Raw genomic sequence first — 24,480 nt, forward strand, 5'->3', positions numbered from 1 at the left:
CTGGTTATCGCCGGTTCAGCGCAGCCCGGAGTCGCCCAGGCCTGAACTCCTATCCAGGTCCCTGGCTCGGCCTCAGCCAGCCCGACCCCGGCCCCGGGCCCGCCAGGACACCGGAGGCCACCCCCCCAGGGGTGGGGAGCGGAGCCGCGGGTCAGCTCAGCGAGCGCCCCGCGCTGGCCTGTCCGGCCCCGCCCCCGCCCCGGGCCATGGCCCAGCCCTTGTCCTGGCCCCGAGTCCTATTATCCCTACCCGGGCCCTGGCCTCCGGCCCCTCCCTCGCCCTGCTTCCCAAATCGGTCCCAGTTCCGGCCTGAGTACCAGCGAATGCCCAGGTCCAGGTTCCAACCCATGCCCCCCGTCCAGCCCCAGTCCCAGACCCTGACCTGGCCTCCACCCCCGTCTCTGCCCTGGTTACACCCCCTGTCACAAATCCCAGCCCAGCTCCTGTCCCAATCCCAACCCCAGTGTTTGCTTAAACCCAGGGCCCAAACCCTGCCCTTGCTCCAGTCCCCATCACAGCCTCTCCTTGCACCCCATCCCCTGTCCTTATTGAAGCCCTTGTGCCCAGCTCAATCCGACCCATTATCTCAGCCTTTGCCCTCATCTCTGTGTTTACCCAAGTCTCTCCCACTACCCACCCCTCTCTCTCACACCCTGCCCCTCTCCCAGCCTCGACTCAGGTCTGGGCTCCGGCTGCCGCCAGCCCTGTTGCTGCTGTTGCTGTTTTCTGTCCTTGGCCCAGGGGCTGGTGAGTGCAGAAGCAGCAAAGGCTGAGGCAGGGATGGGGTTCTGGCAGGGAGGGGTGGACTGGAGCGAGTGGGGAGAGGTGGGACCTTGGTAACCAAATCATTGGGGAAGAAGTGGGGAGAACCAGGGTGGAAAGGGTTGTTACACATCCGAGAGGAGTTGGCAGGGTCAGAAGAGAGGTAACAGGTGGCTTAATAGCACTGAAGGCAGAGACTCCCAGGTTTTCTGTCCTGGTGTCCATCTGCCCCCACTTTGACTCTTGCTTTTGCAAGGAGGTCTTGCTCCTGCTCATAAAGTTTGGTGGGAGGACATGGCCCCACACCAGACAGCCTCTAGTCCAGTGTGGGAAGAGCTAGCCTAAACTTTTGAAATATTGGACATGCCTTAATATAGGTTTATGAAAGCAGTTTTGAAAATAACATGTAGCAAACAGATGGACACGGGTTAGTCATCATTATAACGAGTTTTCTTCCTGTAATGAGTTTTGTTCCAAATAAGCTTGATTTGGCTAGAAATAACCACTGACACTTTCAGAGCAGGGTTGAAACTCAGAGGCTGTTTTACAGATGGGGAAACTGAGGCTCAGTAGGGGAGCAATTTGCTCAAGGTCATACAGCTTGTAAATGGCAGCACTGAAGCTAAAAAAAAGTTCCTAATTTCTATCCCACACTAGTGTATTTTTCCCCCACTGCAACATGTGCCTAATAAATAGGAAAACAAACCCAAGTGGGCAAAGGCTCAGAGCACAACCTGCCTTCTCCTCTGTTTGCCCACAAGCGGGGGGCTTCATCCACAAACTGGTCCCAATTTGCCAGCTGTCATCCTAGGGCCACCGTCCAGCAAGGCAGTGATTCGGATAGGAGAGGGAGAGGTCTGACTTCTTAATGGGTAGAATGTTGGGGGTGGTGGTCCTTGCCATAGGAGATGTACCATAAAAATGGCCCCATCCTAAGGAGATGACTATGGTCTGCATGGCCCCAGGCCTCAGCCACCTCTGGTGGGTGGCACTCTAGACAGGGTAGACATGTGCCTGAAGGAGACTTTGGCAATAACAGCAGAGTAGCTGGGGGTGGGAGCTGGGTTTCAATGAGCTCTGGGGTCTTGGTTCAGTGCACAAGCTTGGGGAGATCAATGCGTGTCAAAGGTCACCCCTCCTGAAGAGATGTCCAAGTTCACTGGACACTTACGCGCCTGAGTGTGTATACCTGAGGGATCTGTGGGAATGCTGGGCGCATGCACTGTGTGTACATGCTTGTGCATTGGTGAGTGTAGGCACATGCATGTTGTGTAGGGTGCATGTGAGCCTGTGTGTCCTCCGAGCACCCCATATTATTGTGCAAGGTGGAAGGTACATGTCATGGCCCACACATGTTCCCTTCAGCTCTTTCTGCCCCTGTAGACAGATCACTGAAGTGTTACCTTCCCAGTGCATAGCTCCATGTCTGGAGGCAGTGTTGGATGCCTCTCACAACAGATACAAGTAATCTATTTGCCCCCCCAGCCTATCTTCTTCAAGGAAGGAGCCATAGTAGGACTCAGTGCTGGCTCTTGCTTCTGAGAAATGGGGCACTTAGCAGATGTAGTGGCAGGTCAGGTTTTCAGTTGGGTGAGGGGAATGCCTGCCCTTGGGCCCAGTTCATGGCTTCTTTGTTCATTGTTCACGAGCCCGCTGAGCAAGCAGGAGCTGGCTCGGGGAGGAGGGTACTGACAGCCACAGAGCTGTGGACAGCTGAAAGATGTGGATTAAAATATGACTGTCCAGAAGCAGGTTTAGGTGGTTTGGGGAGAATTGTAATGAGGCCAGAACAGAGTGCTGAATAAGCCCTCTGCAGGCAGGGCAGCCTGGAGTGCTGCTGAGAGTCACTGCCTTGGAAGCTGTGGCCCGGCCTGCAGGAGTGCTCTGTGACCCACAGGGGCAGGGGGTGAGAGATTGTTGACTGAGGGGAGGACCATAGTAGTGCCATTGGTCTGAATAAATGCTTATTGTTGGCTTCAATCTTATTTCAGGAATGGAAGGTATCTCCTGGGTCTCCTGGTCCTACTTCAATCCTTGGGTCTTTTCCTTGGGCTCAGCTGACTGTGTTTTCATAATCTGGGCATGCCTTGCCATTCCAGAAATGACCTCTTGTTCTACCCAGTGCTGTCATTAGCAGGGTCAGCCTCAGCCTGTGTGTGTGTGTGTGTGTGTGTGTGTGTGTGTGTGTATGCATGTGTGTTTCAGGTGGTGGTAGAGAACCCCCTGAGCTTCACCTGGAAGGAACTACCAGGGCACCCAGGACGGGTTCATCTGAGCTTGCTTAGAGCCTTATGCATGCTTCCTCTGGGACACAGCTCTGTTGGCCCTGGTGAAACCCCCGACCAAAGCTCAGTGTGAAAGCGGACGCTTTCTCAAGCATTTGCCCTCAGAATTTCTAGGTTCCCCCCACCACCAGTTGCTGCTCACTCCCTTTTCCTGCCAGCCTCTCTTGGGACCTCTGCAGTCCCTGGCCCCTTCTGGAGTGGCTGAACTACTTTCCCAGCATCCAGGCCATGCCATGTTACAGCTTTGAGTCACAGGACTCTGTGTGCTTGTCTGTCCATTGCTTCCCAAAGATTGTTAGCTGCTTTTCAGGAGCAGCTCTCTGAGAGTCTGCACTGCACGGGGGGCCTGGTGAAGATTTCTTTCCCACAGTAGCAATGTCTCATTCTATGACCCATCCTGGTACCAACACCCCAACCCCAGCTGAGGGTGCTCCAGAGCTCTGCTTTCTTGTGACAATTGTTATCCAGGCTATAAAGCTCTTGGCTCTCTGCCTGCCAGTTGTCATAGCCAGGGCTCCTAGGAAACCTGTCCCCCCATCCATTGGTTCATTCCCCTTCGTTCCTTTCGGATACACCGCCACGGCTCTCAGAAGGCTGCTCTGTGAGCCTCTGGTTCCTGGGCAGTGCTCAGCTTGCAAGGTGGCAGGTCTCCTTGCTGACAGATGAGACTGACCCTGTGGTCTGCACTGGACAGACTAGCCCTTGGGTGTAACCTTGGCCTTTGAAGATAAACTCAGGCCAGTCTGGGGCCAGCAGCCCCCAGCTCTCTGCAGGGTGACTCCTGAGGTGGCTGCAATGGAGTGGGGCTGACATTACCCCGAGTTGCCTCCCTCAGCAGCCTCCCTCTCCCAGATGCCTCGTTCTCTGTTATTTCAAATACCTAATTTTTGGGGTTATGGCTCCCATTTCCAGAGAGGGGGATTGTAAGGCTAGTTAGGCCCTGTGGGTATTTCCTACTGGGCTGAAAACTCTGCCTCAGAGTCTCCCCTCACCCACTCCTTCCGCCCCCGCCCCCCCCCCCCAAAAGCTGCTGATTTCCTAACCTTCTCTCCTGCCTGAGGTCATCTTCTGGGTTCTCTGGGGCTGCTCTTAAGTCTTTGGAGCAGTCAGATTCCCCAGAACTTTGCCTGCCAGTTGGGACTCTCTTCCCAATGCAGCAGAACTACTGGGTTATTTTTGCTTTAACAGCAGTGCTAGCCCCCTTGGGTTTGCCTGGCTAGCTGCTGACACCAGACTTTCCCGTTCACTTTGGCTCTGCTCCCAACAGCCGTGCTCAGGTATCTGGGCATTTCACTTAGAGCTGAGCCCCCTCCCCCTGCTCTGAATATGAATATTCCCAAGTGGTTTGAGATTCCACCAAGTCCCCAACTGACTGCCTCCCTGGGCCTCCCTCCGGGAAGCGCCCTCGGGCTGCTCATTCTGAGTCCCAGAGGGCCTGGTGCCTCTCCTCCTTTCCCAGGGGCTTGTGTGGTGGCCTGCCAGCTCCTGTCCTTGCCTCTGCCACCCAAGAAGGCCCCTGGCAGACTCACCACACTTTCCCCTCCCCCTCCTACCCGGAGCCAGTATACAGGCAACTTTTGTGAAGCTTCTGAGGTTTTTTCCTTCTCCTGACCACAGGGGAATAGAAAGAGGAGGAAAATAAACAAGGAAGTTACACAGTTTCACACTGACTCCCCAGCCCCACAGGTGGAGTCGCAGCCCACTCAGAGGCCTAAGAGCCCGTGCCAACACTCAAACGCGCATGCTCGCAGTCCACACCTCTGTTTTGTTAGGCTCAGTGAGAGGAGAACAATGACTCCTAAGTGAGGGGTAGCTGTGGGGTCATGCAAAGGGGCCTGGTCTTGGATTTATGCAGATGTAGGTTTAAGCCTCAGTTTCCTTATCTATAAAAACAGGTCATTTTTGTCAAGGTCATTGTAAGAACTAAAGCAGATGATGGCTAGGGCCACCAGAGAAGAGCATTTGTTGAGTTGGTGCTGTTGCTGAGACCCATGTGCCTGCCGCTTAACGGACGTGCCCTCTGTCCTTCCTGCCCCTTTCTTTCTGACCTGCTCCCAGGAGGCCTCTTCCTGACCGATTACTCCACCTGCTCACCCCGCAAGCTGAGTCCTTTCCGCTCCTTTGCCAGCACCGAACTCTTCCACTTCCACGTTCCTGAGGACACGTTCCTGGCTGTTTGGAACCTCATCATCTTCAAGGAGCAGGGGGGGTCCTTTGGGGACCACTGCCCAGACCAGAGTGTGACTGTGTGAGTGTACGAGTTCGCCTCCGGGCCCCGCTGCTCACCCTGGACCGCTTTCCAAGCTAAAGTGTGACTTCATGAGTATCTAAACTGACCTCCTAACCCTGACCCCTGACTCGTGTTGAGATTGAAGTATGACTGAGGGCCAAGCCCCGTGATTCCTGATGACTTCATTAGTACTGTTTGTGTGAGTTCCTGAGCGGACCTTTTGCCCCCTGTCTGTGCTGACCCCAGACCTGGCACCACCTTGTTGCCTGTGTCAGTGTTGGGAGTCTACTTGTTTGCTGGTGGCGATGACCGTTCTCCTCCCCTTTCCCCGTTTCCCATCCCCCACCTCCCATCCCCCACCTCATTGCCTGCTTTCCTCCTCTCCTCATTCTGGTCTCCAGGTATTTCCGGTCTGGGGCACCTCCTGTCATCAATCCCCTGCACACACACTTCCCAGGGGACACAGCTGTGCCTGGGGTGTTCTCACTGACCCTCAGCTGGACACTGCCCAACCGCACCTCAGGCATCTTTAACGTCAGCAGCCCCTTACCTGGGGACTGGTTCTTGGCCGCCCACCTTCCCCAGGCCCATGGCCACATCTCCGTCAAGGTGGGTTGATACTGTCCAGGGCATGAGGGGCCAGAGTTGCTTCTCCATCTCTGCTGAACTCCCCCCAGGGGTTACCTGGAGCACCAGCTTGTACCAGGATGGGCGACAGCATCATGGTGGCCGGGGTGGAGCCTAGCTAGAGGCCAGCAGGTCACTTGGTGGGCCAGAACCCAAGACCTGTACCAGGCAGTTTGGGAGCCTTGGGAGGACACGGTGGGTCCACATGAGCTGAAGAGAAAGTCCAGAGTCTGCAGTCAGCCAGAGGCCCCGGCATTGCAGAGCAGTGTCCCTTCTTGTGGCAAAGTGCAAGAATTCATTGAGGTGTCCGGAAGCCAGCTAGGGATGAGTCAAATGCTGCTGCACAAACCCAGGATAGCCCTGCAGACTCTCGTGGGCAACAGCCCAGTTGTTAGTCCATCCAGGAGCATGTGTTCCCCCTGCATCATAGTTTCGGCTCCCTGCACCCCCGGAAGGCCATGTGAGAGCACTCTGGGGCAGGGTAGCAGCCCTTTTTCCTGTTAAGAGGAGGCTGGTGTCTGTCCTGACTGTTGCCTCCCTTTCCTCCAAATATCTGCACTGGTTTCACAGAGCAGAGGTGGTTAGAATCTGAAGTGTCGGTTCAAAGGTCAGAGTGCTTTTTCATTCTGGTCGGGAGGGGAAGGAAATGCCACAAAGTTTTGCTGCCAGCAATACCCAGGTATTTGCTGCCAATACCTGGGTATTGGGCAGACTTCTTACATGTAGTGAGAGGATCTGTAGTTTTCTTACTCCTGTCTGTTGGTGGGAAGGGAGGGTGTGATAAGCTGGTCATTGTCAAGAGTGAGAGAGCCAAGTGTGTGTGGGCCAGCGGTAAGGACTGAGAGTAACCAGAGCGAGGATTTAAAGAACAGGATGCTGCAGAACATGAACGCTGTCAGGGTTTGGCCACCGAGAGTTTGAGAGAGACAGAGATTCTCAATCAAAAGAAGGTTTGATTCGTAGATAATGCTCCAGGCTGAGTCCCTTGAGGGCAGGGGCTCTGTGACTGTGGTAGATTCACCTCTCTTCCTCCTGCTGCACCTGAATGAGCTGAGAGTCGCACAGGGCCCCGTGCGCTGGCACTGCTGGTTTCAGAATGGGAACTAGGGCTGAGGCAGTGTCTGGAGACCTCAGTGATAGGCCTGCTTTTCCTGAGAGCGATGCATGAGAGAACTTCCTGTCAAGGTCTGGGAGCCAGCCCTCTGGATGAGAGTGGGTTGGGAGCTCCCCTGGAAATGGCTCTGAGGCCTAGGTAGGTCTTGATTCCCATCAGAACTGAGTAAGGATTATTCTGTTTGGAGGAATGTCTTATGTCTTTGGCCAAATTCCAAAGAGCCTGTTGCTGATCCTGACTCTGATCCCGGATTCTCTTTGTGAGGACTGACAGGGAAGATCCTTCTGAAGCCCTGCTGTAATGATCTAGAAACCCTTCTGAGTGATCAGGAGGAGCCGAGGGCGGGGGGTGGTGGTGGTGGTGCCCAGACCTGGCTGGACTGTGGGGCTGAGGCCTGGTTAGGAGAGGTCAGAACCAGGTTCGGCTGACACATCCATTTGCAACTAGAGGTAGCAAGTGGGGTCTGGGGGACATGGTGCCGCAAGCTGGAACCCTAGTCAGCAGAGCTCCCTGGGGTGTGGCGAGGTTTGAGAGAAGAGGGCACAGTTCCACCTTGCCCGTGAGTGGCAGCAGACCTGGACGCCGTGAGAGATGCAGCTTTTCAGTCAGGCCTGTTCCAGAGGCTCAGAGGGTGGGAATGGGGTGAGGTGGGGGTAGGGAAGAAAAGATCACCTTTGTGGTCCATCTGAGAGTTTGATTACCTTTCGGAATCTTAAATGGGCCTCTACGGATTCTTAAGTTGTCTGGGTAATTCCTTAGATTCAAGCCTGTGGGTAGTTGTCTAGAACATTCCCTCCAGGGCTCCATCTTCTTGAGTTGCTTCCTCCTTATTCCAAGTCTTGACTTCCTATGCGTCTTGGCCAAGACAGGAAGTCATGTGCATTCAAGGATATCCTTGGGTGGGGACTGAAGAGTTCAAGCAACAAGAAGGCAGTGCTGTTTCTAGGGCCCTCCTTAGCTTCGGGGGTAAGCGCAGACTTCCCTTCAGACCTTAGTCCTCGAGCACCTGCTGTGTCCCAAGCCGTGGGTTGGGTGCTTCAGACACAGATACATAGGATGTATGTTAGGAGATGTTTTAAGAGGACAAAAGAGAGGTGGCCAGTTCAGCTTGGTAGTACGGTGGAAATGCTCTTAGGTCCCTGTTAGAAAGTGAGGCCCGAAGTGGGGAAGGCAGGGAAAGGCATTCTAGGTGGTGGAGTAGCATGGGCTAAAGGCTGAGAGCTGGAGCGGTTCAGTGTGGAGCAGTTGCTGGGATGGGTAAGGGATTGGAGGGGTGAGAAGAGGCCAGATCATGAAGGACCTAGAAGTTTGAACTTCATCCTGACAGTGACAGGGAGCCTTAAGAAATTCTAAGAGGAAAGGGACTTATCTGGTCCAGGCCACTGTCCTGAGCGCTGGTCCCACACTGCTGCTGGCCCCTGTGTCTGTGTCACTCACTCTGTATCCCAGCACCCGCACAGAGGCTGGCGTGTAGTGGGGGCCAGATAGGTGTGTGCTGCTCCTCTGCTGTCTTCTCAAACTCATAGTGTCCAAGACGGATCTCACTTCTCCTCCTTTCCTTTCCCCTTCTTCCTGTCAACCTCTTCCATTGTGACCCATGCCCTCCATCTCCTTGCTTTTCCTGTCTTGGACCATGTGTTCATCCTGAGGTGCTCAGCTGCCAGTCTGCTCCAAGGGGCAGGCCTTTGGGCTGTGGGTAACGCCTGGCACCCAAATGGCTTGTTGTGGGGAAGTCCTGCAAATGTCTGGGGCACAGTTCTCCTTGAATGCCTCCTCTCTCCGGTCTAACATCTGAAAGTAAATGAAAGCAGGTGAAATAATGACAACAACCTTAAGGAAACTGAAGGAGCAGATTGTATAGAAGAAAGGATTTGGTCGAATCCACCAACTAGGGCGAAGCGTGGCTTAGTATGTCAACTGAAGAGGTTAAATTTGCTAACGGTGCTCATTCCGCTCTTCCTCTGCCTCCTAAATTATTTTATTTGTGTTTCAATTAGGTCATATATGCATCTGGTACAACATTCGAAAGGTACAAAAGGCAGTGAAAAGTAAGTTTTCATCTTCCCTTCGTCTCCTCCCAGCCCCCACTTCCCCTCTCCAGAGTTAACTAGTAACTAGCTGCTAATAAGTTCCTTGTATTACTCTTCTCTTCTTGAAAGACTCTCCTCTTTGGATTTTGCAACTTTACAGAACCATCCTGGTTTTCCTCCTGCCCACCACCCACCCCTCCTCTGCCTCCTTTCCTGGCATCTCCTTGGCTTGATCAGACATGTTGTGGGGGCCCCAGTGCTTGGTCTGGGGACAACTCCTTTCTTCTTTGTCCATTCTCTTGCTAGGGGCCTCCAGTACAGTGGTTTTAAGTACCACCTACAAGTGAATGCCTTCCAAGTGTATTCAGTGAGTTCTAATTTCTTTGAATCTCAGACTTTATGATCAACTGCTTACTTGACATCACCAATTAGATGTCTCAGAAATGTCTCAGACTTGGCATGTGCAAATCAAAACAGGGCCAAGAGTAAAAATCTCTTCAATTCCCATCTTGCTTCTTCCAATCCCGAGTCTTTTCTTCCTCCAGTCGTCTTCTCGGCGAGTGGTGCTCCCACTCACCAGTTGTTTCAGCTCCACCTGTAGGTGTCATACTTGATTCTTCTTCCCGCCTTATTTCTCTACAGCCTATTCACAAAGAAAAGTCTCGTTGACTCTGCTTCTAAAGCATGCCCCGAATGCATCTACTTCTCTGTGTTTCCACTCTTAGCACACCTACCCTCATCCTTCTTCTGGGCCATTACAGCAATCTTTTAAGTGGTCTCCCTCCTTCCACGCTTGCCCCCGGTAGTCTGTCCAGCATTCATTTACTTCCGTGTTGACTGCCTCTGATGGATGGCGGGCCAGGGCCTGTACTTGGTACAGGGATTGTCTGATGGAGAAGGCCGAGGGTTTTGGGGTGTCTTCAGTCTGCAAGCCCTGTCCAGAGCCTGGGATTGGCTACTCTGCTCAGGCCTTTCTTTCTTTTAATAAAGATTTTATTTATTTATTTTTAGAGAGAGGGGAAGAGAGAGAAAGAGAAATATCAATGTGTGGTTGCCTCTCATGAGCCTCCTACTGGGGACCTGGCCTGCAACCCAGGCACGTGCCCTGACTGGGAATTGAACCAGTGACCCTTGGGTTAGCAGACCAGCACTCAGTCCACTGGGCCACACCAGCCAGGGCTGCTCAGGCCTTTCTGAAAAAGCCCAGGCCACCCATACCAGGACAGTCTAGGACTCAGTTTAAGGCCTTCTGCTCCAGCTTCTTGCAGACTGTTTTGTTTCACACCCATTTCTCACTTTTGGCCCTTGTGGTTTCTCAAGTTTCCTGGCTTTGACCCCGTTCCTCCCATGACTGCTGATGCGGACTCTGTTGCACTCTCACTTGGCTTCCGTCTCGGCAGCTCTGGAGGCCTTGAGTCCCGGTGCCCTCTCTCTAGCCCCATCACGGGGCGACGGCTGCTGCATCTCTGCACCCTCCCCAGTGTCCACTGACTGAGTGAACGCCCCCCACCCTTACAGTGAGGGAGGGGTTGTAGATGGGCATCTTCCATAGTTTAAGGAAGGAGCACATCTTAACCACTGAGGTCATGTCCACTGATCCTTCAGTTAAGCCAGTAGCAAGCAAAATGTGGAGCAAAGTTTTTCTGCCCCCGGACTGTCCAACAAGGAAATGGGCCACCTCCTGGGCACAGGCCCCTGCCCTGGGGGATCGCTCACCATAAGATTACTGCGGGCGATCCCTGTGGAAGGAAGCGAGGTTGATGAAATTACTCGTGACAGGAGTTCTGGTCCTTAGAGTCTGACAGCAAAGACGAGGGACGTCTGCTTTGGATATCGGAGACTGAGGTCTCCAAGCTGGGAGGTGGCTCAGGAGCTCCCTGAGTGCACCGTTCTTTTTGATATCCAATCTTTAACTCAACAGATATTTTTTTTAGCCCCTAGTGTTTGCCAGATGGTGTGCTAGGCATTAGGGATGCAGTGATGCAAAAAATCACAGAAAAATTCCAGGCAGAGGGAAATGGGATTTTCTGCCCTGGCATCTGCCCAGGCCTCCTGCCAGCCTCCGGGAGCTCTGCTGGAAGTCTGTGCCTTGGCCGGCTTGCTCCATGACACGGAGCTCCGTGGGGTGTCGGAGCCCAGGACAAGGTTTAGAGACATGTCTCGGTCAGAATAAACACTTGAGTGAAAAGTGGCCTCTAGTGTATTAGGCCGGCACGAGGACGTCTGTCCAGAAGATAGGGAAACCTAATCAGGAGGCCCCTCCTCCCTGAGCTGCCACAGTTGCAAGGCTCAGGCAGCTGCAGGCGCTGCAGAAGTGGAACTGGAGTGTGTGAGGCTGTGCTCACCAAAGACTGCTGAGGCTGCGTGGGCCACGGGTGCTGTCAGCTGAGGGGGGTGAGGGATCTGACCCAGAAGGGCCACTCAGGGGGATGTGGCTGTTCTCTAGACTGTTCCCTAATCAGAAGGGGCAGACATATCTGTGGGTCCCTTGAGACCGAGCAGTGGGAGGGGAGACAGAAGACAGGCTTTGGCTTCACAAAGATAAGAGCTTCCTCCAGCTGGGTTGATTCGTTTTTGTTTTTTAAGATTTTATTTATTTATTTTTAGAGAGAGACGAAGGAATGGAGAAAGAGAGAGGGAGAGAAACATTGATCGGATGCCTCTTGTAGGCCCCCACATGGGGACCTGGCCCGCAACCCAGGCATGTGCCCTGACCAGGAATCGAACTGGCAGCCTTTCAGTTTGCAGCACGATGCCCAGCCCACTCAGCCATGCCAGTCAGGGCGATTCATTTCTTCATTCGTTGATTCAGCAAACTCAGTTGTGAGGTGTACACTTTACACTAGGCTCTGAGTCTGGGGAAACAAAAGTGAAATAAGACCAGGTTCCTGCTCTCAAGTTGCTTACAGTCTGGAGGTAAAAAAATGGCCCTTCCCTGGGGGTGTTAAAGCAGAAACTGGACAAGCACTCAGGGTGGGCAGGTGGGGAACAAAGGAAGTCAAAGGTTCACACTGCGGGAGAGGGAGGCGGTTTGGACAGAGGCCTTCTTGGAACTTTCCAACGCCCAAAGGGAGCCAGGGTTTAAGTTCCTGTGGGCTTGGTGGAGGGTGGGGTGGTTTGAAATTACCTGGAGGGGCTGTTAGGAATGCTGGGGATGGGGAGGTTAGGTTGGAGGAGGGGTGGACAAAGCCTGATTGTCAGAAGGGCCTGACTTTGAATCCTGAACCTCAGCCAATGCTGAGGATCACAACAGATCCTGCAGACCTAGGAGGGACAGAGGTAAGCAGGCAGGAAGGACCCAGAACTCAGACCTCAGCCACTGCCCTGGGAGCAGGAGACCGGAGGAGGGTGGCTCCCCGACCCTCCGGTTCTGTTCGTTTAGCCACAGTAGCGCCCATGCTGTCCCTGTCCCCCTACCATGCCTGCTTTCTCTCAGGGTCTCCAGGATGAGTGTCAGTACCTCCTTCAGCCGCAACTGATTGTCCGGCGTTTGCTGGACGTTGCTGTGCTGGTGCCTGGCCGTCCCTCGGAGCAAACCCTGTCCCCCCACAATCGCTCAGCCCTGTACAAGTAAGTCAAACCCACCCCCAACCCCAAACCTGGTCCTTTCCCTCTTCCTTCCCTGGCCTCAAACAGGGAACAGGGTTCTCTTGGCCTCTTAGCCTACCTGCCTGTTCCTGCTTTCCCTCTGGCCACGCTGGACAGCTGGGCCACCCAGAGCCCCAGGGTGGGGTGCACCCCTGCCTCCCTCTCTCCCAGCACAGAGGCGAGGACTCGAAAAGGCCTCCTGTTCTCCTGTGCCCCTTACTCCTCCCCACCCCCTTCTTCCCAGCGTGTCCCTCACTCTGGTGTCCCTCTCACCTTTCCATACCCTGTGTTTTCTTACCCCCCGACCTCCCTCTGCCCAGGGTCTTTGTGCCCAGCTTCACTTACAGGGTTTCAGCACAGCTGGTGTGTGTGGGGGGCCGCGGGGCATCCGCCTGCCCCCTGACACTGCGCCTACGTCCCAAGGCCCCACCCCTGCACAACTCAAGCTCTGTGGCCTGTGGAGGTGCCTCTGCGTGCCAGCTGGAGCTAGCACTGCCCCCTTGGGGGCGCTGGGTCTACGTGCGTGTGGAGATGCCATCCCGGGGCTCTGGAAGGACCGTCCGCTTCCAGCTGTGTGTGCGGTTGCAAGGTCAGAAGCCCCACATCTGCCCCAGTCCCCCAGCCTGTGTTGACATCTGTGACTGGGACGAGGCAGGCATGGTGGCTGTGTCCAGTGCCCCTGTGCTGTGTCCCTACAACCTCCCTGGCCCCACCCAGGCTTCTCCATGCTCCCTGAAGCCCTCCCACTTGGACCTTCATGTCACTGGAAGGCCTTTGGGTCATTTCCCACTTTTTGGAGCTTTCTGAGGGGCCCGATCACTTTTCTTAACTTAGTCTCTTTCAGCTTCCTGGGGTAGGCAGGGAGGGACAGCTAGGGCCTCTGGGACACTGGCCTTGTGAGAGCCCCTGCAAGTCAGTGAGAGGGTCAGTCATCTGTTTCAACAGTGTCCTTGGGGGGAGGAGAGATGACCTTGACCTTGATTCCCTTCAACACGATAATCTATTTGCTGTGACCACTAGGAAACCCCTGGGCCCTATCCGGTGACCCTGGATGCCTCACACTCCCAGGGACACTCAGTTCTCGTTCTCACCCCTCCCCACCCTTTGCTAAATCCTGTCTGGCTCAGATCTGGTTCGAGGTGGGGCTGCAGGGCTGTGAAGGCGGCAGGCCTCAGCTCTGACTTCCTCTGCCTCACAGAGTGTCCGAAGCCCAGCCTGTCCCGTGCCCTGGTCCCGGGAGCCGCCATGAACATGCCCCAGTCACTGGGCAACCAACCCCTGCCCCTAGAGCCACCATCGCTCGGGGCCCCCGTGGAGGCTCCTGGGGCCCCATCTCCGCCTGAGCACTGCTGGCCGGTGCGCCCCACTCTGCGCAACGAGCTGGACACCTTCTCCGTCCACTTCTACATCTTCTTCGGCCCCAGCGTGGCCCTCCCTCCCGAGCGCCCCGCCGTGTTTGGCCTGAGGCTGCTGCCAGTGCTGGACAGCGGAGGCGTCCTTAGCTTGGAGCTTCACCTCAATGCGGTACTTTGTGGGGAGCAGGGGGGTTACCCCTATGGGGGAACTCGGAAAAGAAGGTGCCAGGGTCATTACCTCCTCCTGGAAGCCCATGCAGGTTGCTTTCGCCCAACTTTATGATCAGAGACCATGTCTTAGCCCAGTTCTGGTCAAAAACAGGCCCGGAGTATGGCCCGCTCTACAAATAGGCTGGCTCAGCCAGGGCAGTTCAGAGTGGCCAGCAGTTCCCCAGTTTTGTAGCCTATGTGCCTGTCACTCAGGGCCACTCTCTGTGGCGAGTGTTCGCCTACCATGCACACATCCCGTGGTGGGGAGTTCACGGCCCGAGGCCACGCAGTCCACATTTAGACAGCTCCGATTACTAAAGGCAGGCCTGACGTTCCACGGAAACCTGCCTCCGTGGATCTTTACCCACTCACTGATCTTTGTTTTGCCCCAGAAACTATATTTTGTTAAATCTATCCTAGTCCTTCAAAAAAAAAAGTTAATAGACTTGATTGATCAGAGCATTTTGAAGCTTATAGAAAAACCGAGTAGAAAGAACAGAGAGTTTCCATAGCCTCCTCTTTCCCTGCACCGTTTCCCCTGTTCCTCACATCTGTGTGTTGCCGCGGCACGTCTGTGACATCCCTGTCCTGTACTGGCTGCCGGTCAGACGCCCCTCAGCTTTCTCAAAGCTGCTCACTGTCGGCATCTGAGACCTCTCCCCATCCTCCGCTCCCTCCCCGGTCAGGTCAGACGTCTGGTCCTCGGGTCTCTGGATGAGTGATCGCAGGTGGTGACCGGGGTTCTGCTGCACGCGTGCAGCCTGAGATTAGCCGTCCTCTTTCCACTGCTGCCCCACGCTGACCACCTGCGGCTCGGGGTGAATTAAGAGATCTGGGTCTCCTTCTTTTCCTTCTTTTTTATTTTCTTCAAAACAATTGTATTCATTTACTTGTTAATTATAAGAATAATAGGATCACATGTAAAAGCTTTAGGAAATAGAGGAAGACGTTCTCATAACACAACCGCGTGGCCTTTCGGTGCACATCTTCCAGGTCCTCTCCCGCTTTAACTGGTAGCATGTGTCTGACTGTAACCAATGGGCATACATGTTTCTGTGCGTCGAGCTTGGTTCATGAGCCCTGCTGCCAGTTCCCATCTCATATTTTTGCAGTGAACTTTTTAACCCAAATGGAAGAATTCATGTTCATCTTTGAGGCATGGCCTAACATCTCCGCTTTGTGTGATCACGCAGTTGACGAGCCAGCCCTCCGTGCCTCTTAGTCACTGTGTCCAGCTGTGAGTACGACTGGGCTGAGGGCAGTGCCCTGCATCAGGCCACTCGAGACTGTCTTAGGTTGGCATTGATCCAACAAGGATCCCCCAGCCATGGGCCCTTTTCATTCTCCTGTCCCCCAGCCCTGGGGGCAGGGACCATTTTCCTATGAGCCGGCCTGTGACCCGGCCTGTGGCCCGATGTGGTCTTTTATGGGACATGGCTGAGAACTTTCAAGTGGTCCTGCGGGTCAGGAGAGAGCCGAGTCTTCAGCCTGAAGGTGTTCCTTATTTTCATATTCAATTCTGTCTGACTGTGTTCTAATGCTGTTTGTATTTTGTGTTTGCTTATTGCCATGCCTCCGGGCAGTGACAGTGAAGTCTTGATTTGACCTTGAAACCTGGGAGCCCATATCAGAGACCAGCTGTACGCATGCTTGTTCCTCCTCGGCATCCTGAGCGTGGGGGCCCAGCCCTCCGCAGCTCCCACCCTGCTCCTCTCTGCGCTCTTGTCCGCTCACTCTCACGGGCACCTGTTTACATCCCCCCATCTCCATGCGATGGGGCCCTTGCTGCACACCTCGGGCAGCTGTCACATTTGTTCTGAAAGGTATATGGGCACATCTGCTCTTTTTATCCTCACACAAGGACATGCTTATTGATTTTAGAGGGAAAGGGAGGGCGAGATGGAGAGAAACATCGATGTGAGAGAGAAACACATATCCGATTCCTCTTACAGGCGCCGACCAGACAGAACCCACAACCTAGCCACGCGCCCTGACCAGGAGTCAAACCCGCAGCTTTCTGATTTATGAGATGATGCTCCAGCCGACTGAGCCACACTGGCCAGGACGGCACATCTACTCCTATCTTTCCAAGTATTTCGATGTTTTTCCCTTGGATCGAGAATTGGTCATTTGAATCAGAGAGCTGCGATACCTAGGGAGCATTTTTTATCTTTGGCTCTCCCCCAGAATGACTTTCACTGAGTAGTACTTTGGCATATTGCCCTGGGCCTGCATTGAGGAAACTTATAAGCAAGTTGTATGACATTCACTCCTGTCGGTGAGGACGAGACGCACAACAGTACACAGTGCTTCTTTCACGAGGACTTAGCTGAGAGCCACACCTTCGGCTGCTGTACTTCCGTGACTCTGATGAACCTTTATTTTACGGGCTCACAAATCCGGTCACTCATCGTGTTTCTTTCTCTGCTTTGGTTGCTTGGAAGCCAGCATCAAATATACGGCCCACATTTAGGGGCAATCTTTATTTTTCCTATCCTGCTTTTTCAGTTTTCCTCTTACATTTATTTTATCCTGTTATTTGCATTTGATAAGCTGCCTCAAATCCTTCTTGAATGAGGTGAGCTTATGGCAACCTTTAATCCTGTAGACGAGCCTGTGCATTCACTCCTGTGGGTATCCTGTTTCCCTTCGCCCCAGCCAGGTCGCTACATTTAATCCCTCGGGCACTCTGTCACCGCCCTTCAGTATCTCATCACTTCACCTGAGGAGGAGCGCGTTTCTTTGCACGCCTCCTGCCTTCAGACTCAGGGGAAGAGGTGATGGTGACTGAAAGCCTCACAGTCACCTTCCTGCACAACTGCTTCCTACTCCCAGCAACAGCACCCTCCCCTCCCCCGCCACAAGCTAGCTAGGATTGAAAAAGAGGGTGTTCTCTTTAGCCTGAACAGTTTAAACGCTCTGCCCAAAGAAAGGATTCCGAATTGGGCCTTGCCTTTTTCTCAGACTTTGCAAGCTGAGGCGGCAGATTTTGTGTTCTGAAAATGGAGGAGAGCTTGGTGTTGAGAGCACCTGCCGGAATGTGAAGTCCAGTGAGGGCTGGAGGAGTTTACGGGCAGGGGTTAACAGGTGTAGGAGTCTGGGAGCGGGGTGGGGGTGGTAGGACCTCCAGGGCCGGACAGCTTCATCTTCATACCTGCCCCCCTCTACCGCGCCCCCCCCCCCCAGAGCTCCCTGCACCAGGAAAATGTGACCGTGTTCGGATGCCTGACTCACGAGGTGCCCCTGAGTCTGGGGGATGCAGCAGTGACCTGCTCCAAAGGTGAGGGGGAGGTGAGATGGTTGGTAGTCTTGGTAGTCGGAGAAGGGGTGGGGATGGGTGGGAAATGTTATGGCTGGAAGATGGGCTAGGGTTGGGGGCGGGGAATTGGGGGCAGATGTGTGAGGGTTCTTTAGGTCCTGGTCCCACGCTGACCTCTCCTTCCTTTCACTGACCCCTCCTTTACCCCCTCAGAGTCCCTGGCTGGCTTCCTCCTCTCAGTCAGTGCCACCTCCAGGGTGGCCAGGCTTCGAATCCCGTTCCCACAGACCGGGACCTGGTTCCTGACCCTCCGCTCCCTGTGCGGGGCGGGGCCTCGGTGAGTGGCTTGTGGCTGTGTGACAGGGGCCAGGGGGAGCGGCCGAGAGCCCTTGGGTGACCGCCCCTGTGTACACAGGTTTGTGCGGTGCCGGAACGCCACTGCAGAGGTGCGGCTGCGCACCTTCCTGTCCCCGTGTGTGGACGACTGCGGGCCCTACGGCCAGTGCAAGCTGCTGCGCACGCACAACTACCTGTACGCAGCCTGCGAGTGCAAGGCCGGTGAGTGCTCCGGGCGGGAAAGGGAGCTCCTGGGGCTCAGGAGGGGGCGTCAAGGAGAGAATGGGAGGGCGGAACTAGGGTGAGACCAGCCTCCCCTGGTAGTGGCACTGGCTTAGCTCGAGGCCGCCAGAGGCTTCCAGAAGAATCGTCTGTGGAACCCCTGGCTGCCTTCTGTACCCTTCCTTCCTGTGCCTTCCCCACCCGCAGGGTGGCGGGGCTGGGGCTGCACCGACAGCGCGGATGCGCTCACCTACGGATTCCAGCTGCTGTCCACTCTGCTGCTCTGCCTGAGCAACCTCATGTTTTTGCCACCCGTGGTCCTGGCCATTCGGAGCCGATACGTCCTGGAAGCTGCTGTCTACACATTCACCATGTTCTTTTCCACGGTATGCGGTGGCGTCGGTCTTCTCCGAGTCCTTATCCATGTGGTGGGTGAGGTTCTACATTTCCCCCGTGTTCTCCGCCAGCTTGGGGATGTCCGTATCTTCACAATAGGAGGCTGTCTCCAGTTCACTGTCTTCTATAGCGGTGCGTCCCCGCCTTTTCCTGTGATGGCGTGCATACCGTGTGGTCAGTTCTGTAAGGCACATTGGGATCAGTGAACTTGCCTGTTTGTAACTTGAAATAGCCAACAGCCACTGCAGACAGTGTGGGGTTTCTAGTCGTCTCACACCCTGCCTGTCCACCCTGAGGGCGGAGGGGACCTTTACCTCAATTCGCTGGATGAGTAACTCTGTTCTACAGTGTGGGTTTGTGCCTTCACCACCAGGGATCTGCAGGGGGCAGGACATCTGCACTGTCCCCTATGTGGCTACATGGCACGTGGTCGGTTTCATCGCATTCTTCCGTGATGTGAGGGCTGGCTGTGCTGTGCTCACGTTCTCCGTTGCACTGGGGGTTTCTCCAACGTGAACATGTTCTTTCTTACGGCATAGAAAGGTGTCTCTCCATTTAGTAGCCATGGCCTCCTTGAATTGTCATGGGAACTTTTGGAAGGAAGAGGAGATCTCTATAATCGGGTAATTTATAGAACAGTCTGGCTCTTAAAATCCTAAGAAACTTTACAGATCAAGTGTGTTCTGTGGCATCATGGGAAGTGGCAACGTGATATAAAATCCCAGCCCAAAGGAACATATTTTGATGAAGATTAATATAGTTTTAAACGCCTTCCTTTCCATTACAGAATTTGCACAATCTGTGTCTCCCTACTCTTCTATAATCATAAAAATTCATATTACAAGCGTGTATCACAGATATTCTAAGGAAAGGCAGAGGTTGGGTCTGCTAATGTGACTTAACCTCCATGTAGACGGTCCCCTCGTCTCCCACCCTAGGATTCTGCATCTAGGGGTCTTTTCGTCTCAGCCCTGGGCTCTGGGCGTCTTGTGACATACAGTGTCTGCCTGTGAGCACTGCCAAAATCTTAGATGCACTCAGACTCTCCTCATGTCTTAGCAACAGAGATGTCACAGAAAACCAATAGGGCCCCTCTTGTTCAACATTAATAGATCAGATCCATGTCCAAATTGCAAAATCCTACTTATCACTTAGGAGAAAGTGGGGGCAGATGTCCCGAAACTGAGGGTCATGTCATACATCGGTTTCTCCTGGATGGTCACCTGCAGATGAGGGGGAGCAGCCCTCTCTGTCCCCTTGCCGTGTGGACAGACCTTGGCCCCTTAAGCTGGACGAGAGGAGCACGTTCCAGGCTTGCTTTACTGGCCCCTTTTTAGACCCGCTCTGACGGTGCTCATTCTATTTTTATATTAGACGCTGTTTTTCCCCTTTATTGCCAGACGCCCTTATACTGTTGCTGACCAAAGCCTCTAGCAACAGCTGTTCCTTGATCCCGCTCCTGGCTGTGTGCAGATCTAATGTGATTCACAATTAGGAAGAGTACTCGGGCCACCTGGGAGAGCGTATCTGTTCTGCACTCCACACAAGCATCCCAGGCGTCAGCTCCGGAGTGTTCAGTCCTGGATGGCTCCTCATTTTCTGGACACAATGGCAGATCAACCTGAGAATAAAACACCTGCCACCCAGTGGGAACCCTGGGGGAGGCTGTAGAGCCTGGCGTCCCATACAGAGCTTCTACTTTCTTAAGGAAGGTGATGAAGGGAACAAAAGACGAAGGGAAAGATGAGGTCAGGAAGAAGAATTCCGGGGGGAAAGTGTTATACCTCAAACTCACATTGCAAACCCCAGCCTTCATGACGGGAGCTGGCCGGAGCCGGGAGGAGTGAGTGTGCCGCTGTGGTGTGTGTTTGTCCTCGGAGGCCCGTCCGGGGTGCTTCCTTTGGGAGGGCTCGTAAGGCAGGTGACGTAAGTCCGCAGAGCACTGTGTGTCCCCATTGTCTGTGCACTGAAGATATTCTTCCAGCCATACCTGTTCTTAGTGTTCGGCATCAAACAGTACTCACATCGTATAAATGCTAGAAGAACTTCAGGGAAAAGGGACAGCAGATGTCCTGAGGCAGAGAAAACTGCGGTAACTCCTGGGTGACCTTACAAATAAGGGAACGCAGGATGTCAGAGGCCGTGCGCTGTCCAGAGAGGTGCAGGGACCAGGACCACAGACCAAAGGGGCGCTGATGGTGGACCTCATTTCTCTAACTGAGGTGCCGGAACACCTTGACACAATTCCACTTGTGTGCCCTGCACCCCCCTTGGAATCTCTTCAATACCCTGCTCTTTCCTGTGCTCCCCACAGTGCAGGAGAGGTGGACGCCGCCTCATCCTTGTAGTTCCCCGTGGTGTGAGGGGCTGCGCTCTTCTCCGTGGCCGGAGGGACTGTCTGTTTTCTTACCGTGTCTACACTGGGTGGGCAGTGATGAAGAGGACCAGTTCGTGCGGGGCCTGAGGGTGAAGCCCGACTCAGAGTCTGTCTGAGCTAACAGCAGAGACTGGGACAGGCGGGGAGGCTTGTGGTCTGGGTGGGCCAAGAGCCTGGGTCAAGGAGGAGGATTATGGATGGGACCTGCAGCAAGCCTGAGGGGATGGGGAAGGATTGGCCTCGCGGGGGAGACCTGGACCTCCCTGGCCCAGTGTTCTCCGCAGCGCATTTCAGAAGCAGGAACGTTAGGAAGGTGAAGATGAGGGTCGGGCCGCAGATAGATCCCTGTACAGCTGATGAGGCAGACCGGGCCTCATGCCGTGTTTTTCTCAGGAGTTGGGTGTGGGGTATTTCCCAAATCTGTGCAACCTCTGACCTCTGACCCCTGCTTCTCTGGCAGCAGCACCCCTGCCCCGTGGCCTCTGTCTTCAGTTGCGTAGACCTGCACCTCTGCCCCCAGTTCTCTCAACGCCTGTCATTTCTTTCTCCAGTTCTATCACGCCTGTGACCAGCCAGGCATTGTGGTTTTCTGCATCATGGACTACGATGTGCTACAGTTCTGTGACTTCCTGGGCTCCTTAATGTCCATGTGGGTCACTGTCATTGCCATGGCTCGTTTACAGCCTGTGGTCAAGCAGGTCAGTGCAGAATGGGCCCTGGGGGACAACTGTAGCCCAAGTCTACCTGAAATCCATTCCCAACCGCACCCTGAGGGCATCACCAAGGGCCCCTCTCCCTCCTGGCCTGGCCCCTGGAGTCCTCTTTCCCTAGGTGCTGTATTTGCTGGGGGCTATGCTGCTGTCCATGGCTCTGCAGCTCGACCGGCATGGACTCTGGAACCTGCTTGGACCCAGTCTCTTCGCCCTGGGAATCTTGGCCACAGCCTGGGTAAGGGTGGGGAAAACTGTGGGTGGGGCATCCCAGTGGGACTTGGGTGCAGGGCCCCGGGTATCTGGTCCCCGAGTAACTGGTCCCCGCTTTAAGGCAGGCCCAGACCCTGTCATCATTACGGTTCTGCTCATGGTGCCCCTTCTAGGCTTAGCAGGCTCCTTCAGCTCACAGCCACCGCTCAGGGGAGCCTGAGAGTGACGGGCTCTGGTGTGGGTTCCAGGGCCTTGCATTCCTGAGCCCCACTTCTCTGCCTCCCCCAGACAGTACGCAGTGTCCGCCGCCGGCACTGCTACCCACCCACGTGGCGCCGCTGGCTCTTCTACCTGTGCCCGGGCAGCCTTATTGCAGGCAGCGCCATCCTTCTCTATGCTTTCGTGGAGACCCGGGACAACTACTTCTACATTCACAGCATTTGGCACATGCTCATCGCCGGCAGTGTGGGGTTCCTGCTGCCACCTCGTGCCAAGACTGACCACCGGGTCCCCTCCGGAGCCCGAGCCCGGGGCTGCGGTTACCAGCTGTGCATCAATGAGCAGGAGGAGCTGGGCCTCGTGGGCCCAGGAGGGACGCCTGTCAGCAGTATCTGTACCAGCTGAGAGCGGCTTTGGGCCTGGCCCTTGGGGAACGTGAACCCGTCCTAGGGGCAGAGAGCCCTTCCTGGGGTTTGTCCAGGCGGTGTGGAGCCTTCCCAGGGATGAGAGACAGCTGTATTTCTTGAGGACTTGGAGTCTTTCTTGACATGGAACACTTCCAGGGACCTGGCATCCTTCCTGAAGGCCCGGAGTCACCCTGCACCCGTGGGTTCCTTCAGGACTGCAGCCTGTGCAGGGCCGCAGAGCCCCCTCAGCACCAGGCAGTCCCTTCTAGGGGCGGGGAGCCCCTCCGGGGGACATGGAGCCCTCCTGAGCACACGGATTCCTTCTTGGGGAGACAAAGCCCTCTCAGGACGGGGGTGGCATCATTCCTGAGGCAGTGGAGTCCATCTTGGGAAGACTGGAGTTTCCAAATCTTCCCAGCAGCTCAGCCACTCTGGCCTCAGGCCTCTTTCCCAGAGGCAGTGTCTGGGCTGAGCTGTGCTGGGAGGGGAATTACAGAACACGGGGGCTGGAGTCTTGAGTGCGTGCAGGTGGAGTCTGGTGTGTCTCCAGTGAAGTATTTGCTGGTTCCATGCTGCCTCTTTTTTGCTGCCAAGGGTGTGGGGGAGGGGAGAGAGAGGGGGACCTTGAGGAGGTCAGCAGGGTGAGGGGAGCCCAGCAGGAACGAGCTGCTGGAGCTACTGTCTGCGGCTGTGGTCCCATGGTGTCAGGCTATAGCAGCTGGGAATAGGGAGCCGAGAGAGAGTGTGAGAGAGAAAGAGGGATGTGCTGAGATCATTTAAATCAGCGGGACAGACCTCCCTTATGGTACCCACACCCAACAGGGAAGCAAGCTGAGGCTCCAGGAAATTGGACCACCAGGTACAGATCTCAGAAGCGCAAGAAATATCACAAGAATGTAACTTCTATTTTCAGCCCCATTTTGCCTGACTGCCAAAAATATAATCCTTTGTCAATTTGGAATTTCTTCTCTTTCCACACTAGTCACAGCTAAGTTCCGAGGGTCTTAAATAATGCAAAGATGTTGGGAGAGTGTTCTTCCTGGTCACTGTGGTCCATGTGGCACCCACCTCCTGAGACTTCCGTCCTTCCACCTGACCCTCAGTCGGCGGCGCAGGCAGGCCATGCCAGAGCACCTTCCCGGTCCTGACTGTGTAACCCCTTTGAGTCCCAGGCTCTCCACCATTTCTGTGCCACGTGCAAGGACCTGTGACACCTTGGCTACCCAGACGCACCTTGGAGCCATTTCTACTCTGGGGTCCTGCTCTGGATTTTATTGGACCAATAAGACATGAGTTGCTCCCACTTTGAGATCCTGCAACCTGCTCAGGGGCTTGGCTGAGGGAGTGGGGCTCAGGGCCCCTCTCGTTTTGGACCCTCTGTGCCAATGCTCTCACCATGGCCCCTCTCCATTTTTTTTCCCCTCCCTGGTTTAGAGAATATTTTGTTAATCTGGAGGTGGGGAAGCCTTACTTTTACTTAAGTTTCCTCCCAAAACTTTTGTCTATGCCTTAATGTTCCCTTTCAGGCCTAGGCTTTTGAAGGTCAAAAGCCAAGAACACATCCCTTTGTCCTGTGGTTTCTGCCATCACAGCTCCTCCTTGGGGTACAGAGCAGAGACTGGTGTGGCCAACTGAATGGTGAGAAGGAGTGAGAGGTGTGAGCTAAGTATCTGTTCCTGTATCAGGAATGTTGTTCTATCACATTAAGATGTGTAGAGTCAGGTCACCAGGACCCGTGAACCCAAATAGCTGGGATTCAGGACAGAGTCAACAGAATACAGATGGCACTGAAGAGGGAGAGAGAGCTGGGACAGACATGCCCCGCTCCCCTCGCCAGCTAGGATGGGTCTGGAGGGGCTTTCTGGAAGGGGAGTGTGTGGATGAGGATTGAATGAGTTTTCATATGCCAAGATGTTGGGAGAGTGTTCACTCTGGTCCCTGGTGTCTATATTGTATCCTTTCCCTGAGATTTTCATCATTCCACCTGGTCCCCAGCCAGGAAGGCACTAGGACACAGTACAGTGCCCAGCCTGGTACGTGATGTGTCCAGTATGTTAGCTAAAGGTCAAGCAGTGTTTGGGGCTGGTGTGTCTCTCCACACCGTGCCCCTCTCCTCTCTTGGAAAGTGAATAAAAACTTT

General features: G+C 54.6%; 1 protein-coding gene across 4 annotated transcripts; it reads left to right on the plus strand.

The window, feature by feature from the left end:
* On the plus strand, nt 1-24,480 carry TMEM8B (transmembrane protein 8B). Of its 4 annotated transcripts, none has more exons than XM_045840863.1 (13): nt 1-747; nt 5,106-5,295; nt 5,679-5,886; nt 12,485-12,618; nt 12,957-13,225; nt 13,835-14,160; nt 17,388-17,481; nt 17,674-17,797; nt 17,876-18,018; nt 18,226-18,404; nt 21,343-21,489; nt 21,623-21,739; nt 22,003-24,480. In XM_045840863.1, the coding sequence occupies exons 1-13, from the start codon at nt 207-209 to the stop codon at nt 22,336-22,338; spliced, it is 2,808 nt and encodes a 935-aa protein (XP_045696819.1). In that variant the 5' UTR covers nt 1-206; the 3' UTR covers nt 22,339-24,480. The 4 variants fall into 4 exon arrangements, with proteins under 4 accessions (XP_045696819.1, XP_045696817.1, XP_045696818.1 ...); XM_045840861.1 differs by having other exon boundaries at nt 22,007-24,480; XM_045840862.1 differs by having other exon boundaries at nt 12,494-12,618; nt 22,007-24,480.

The sequence above is a fragment of the Phyllostomus hastatus genome, unplaced genomic scaffold, assembly GCF_019186645.2.
Source record: "Phyllostomus hastatus isolate PE091 unplaced genomic scaffold, TTU_PhHast_1.1 phas_contig_34, whole genome shotgun sequence".
In the NCBI taxonomy this organism is placed as follows: domain Eukaryota; kingdom Metazoa; phylum Chordata; class Mammalia; order Chiroptera; family Phyllostomidae; genus Phyllostomus; species Phyllostomus hastatus.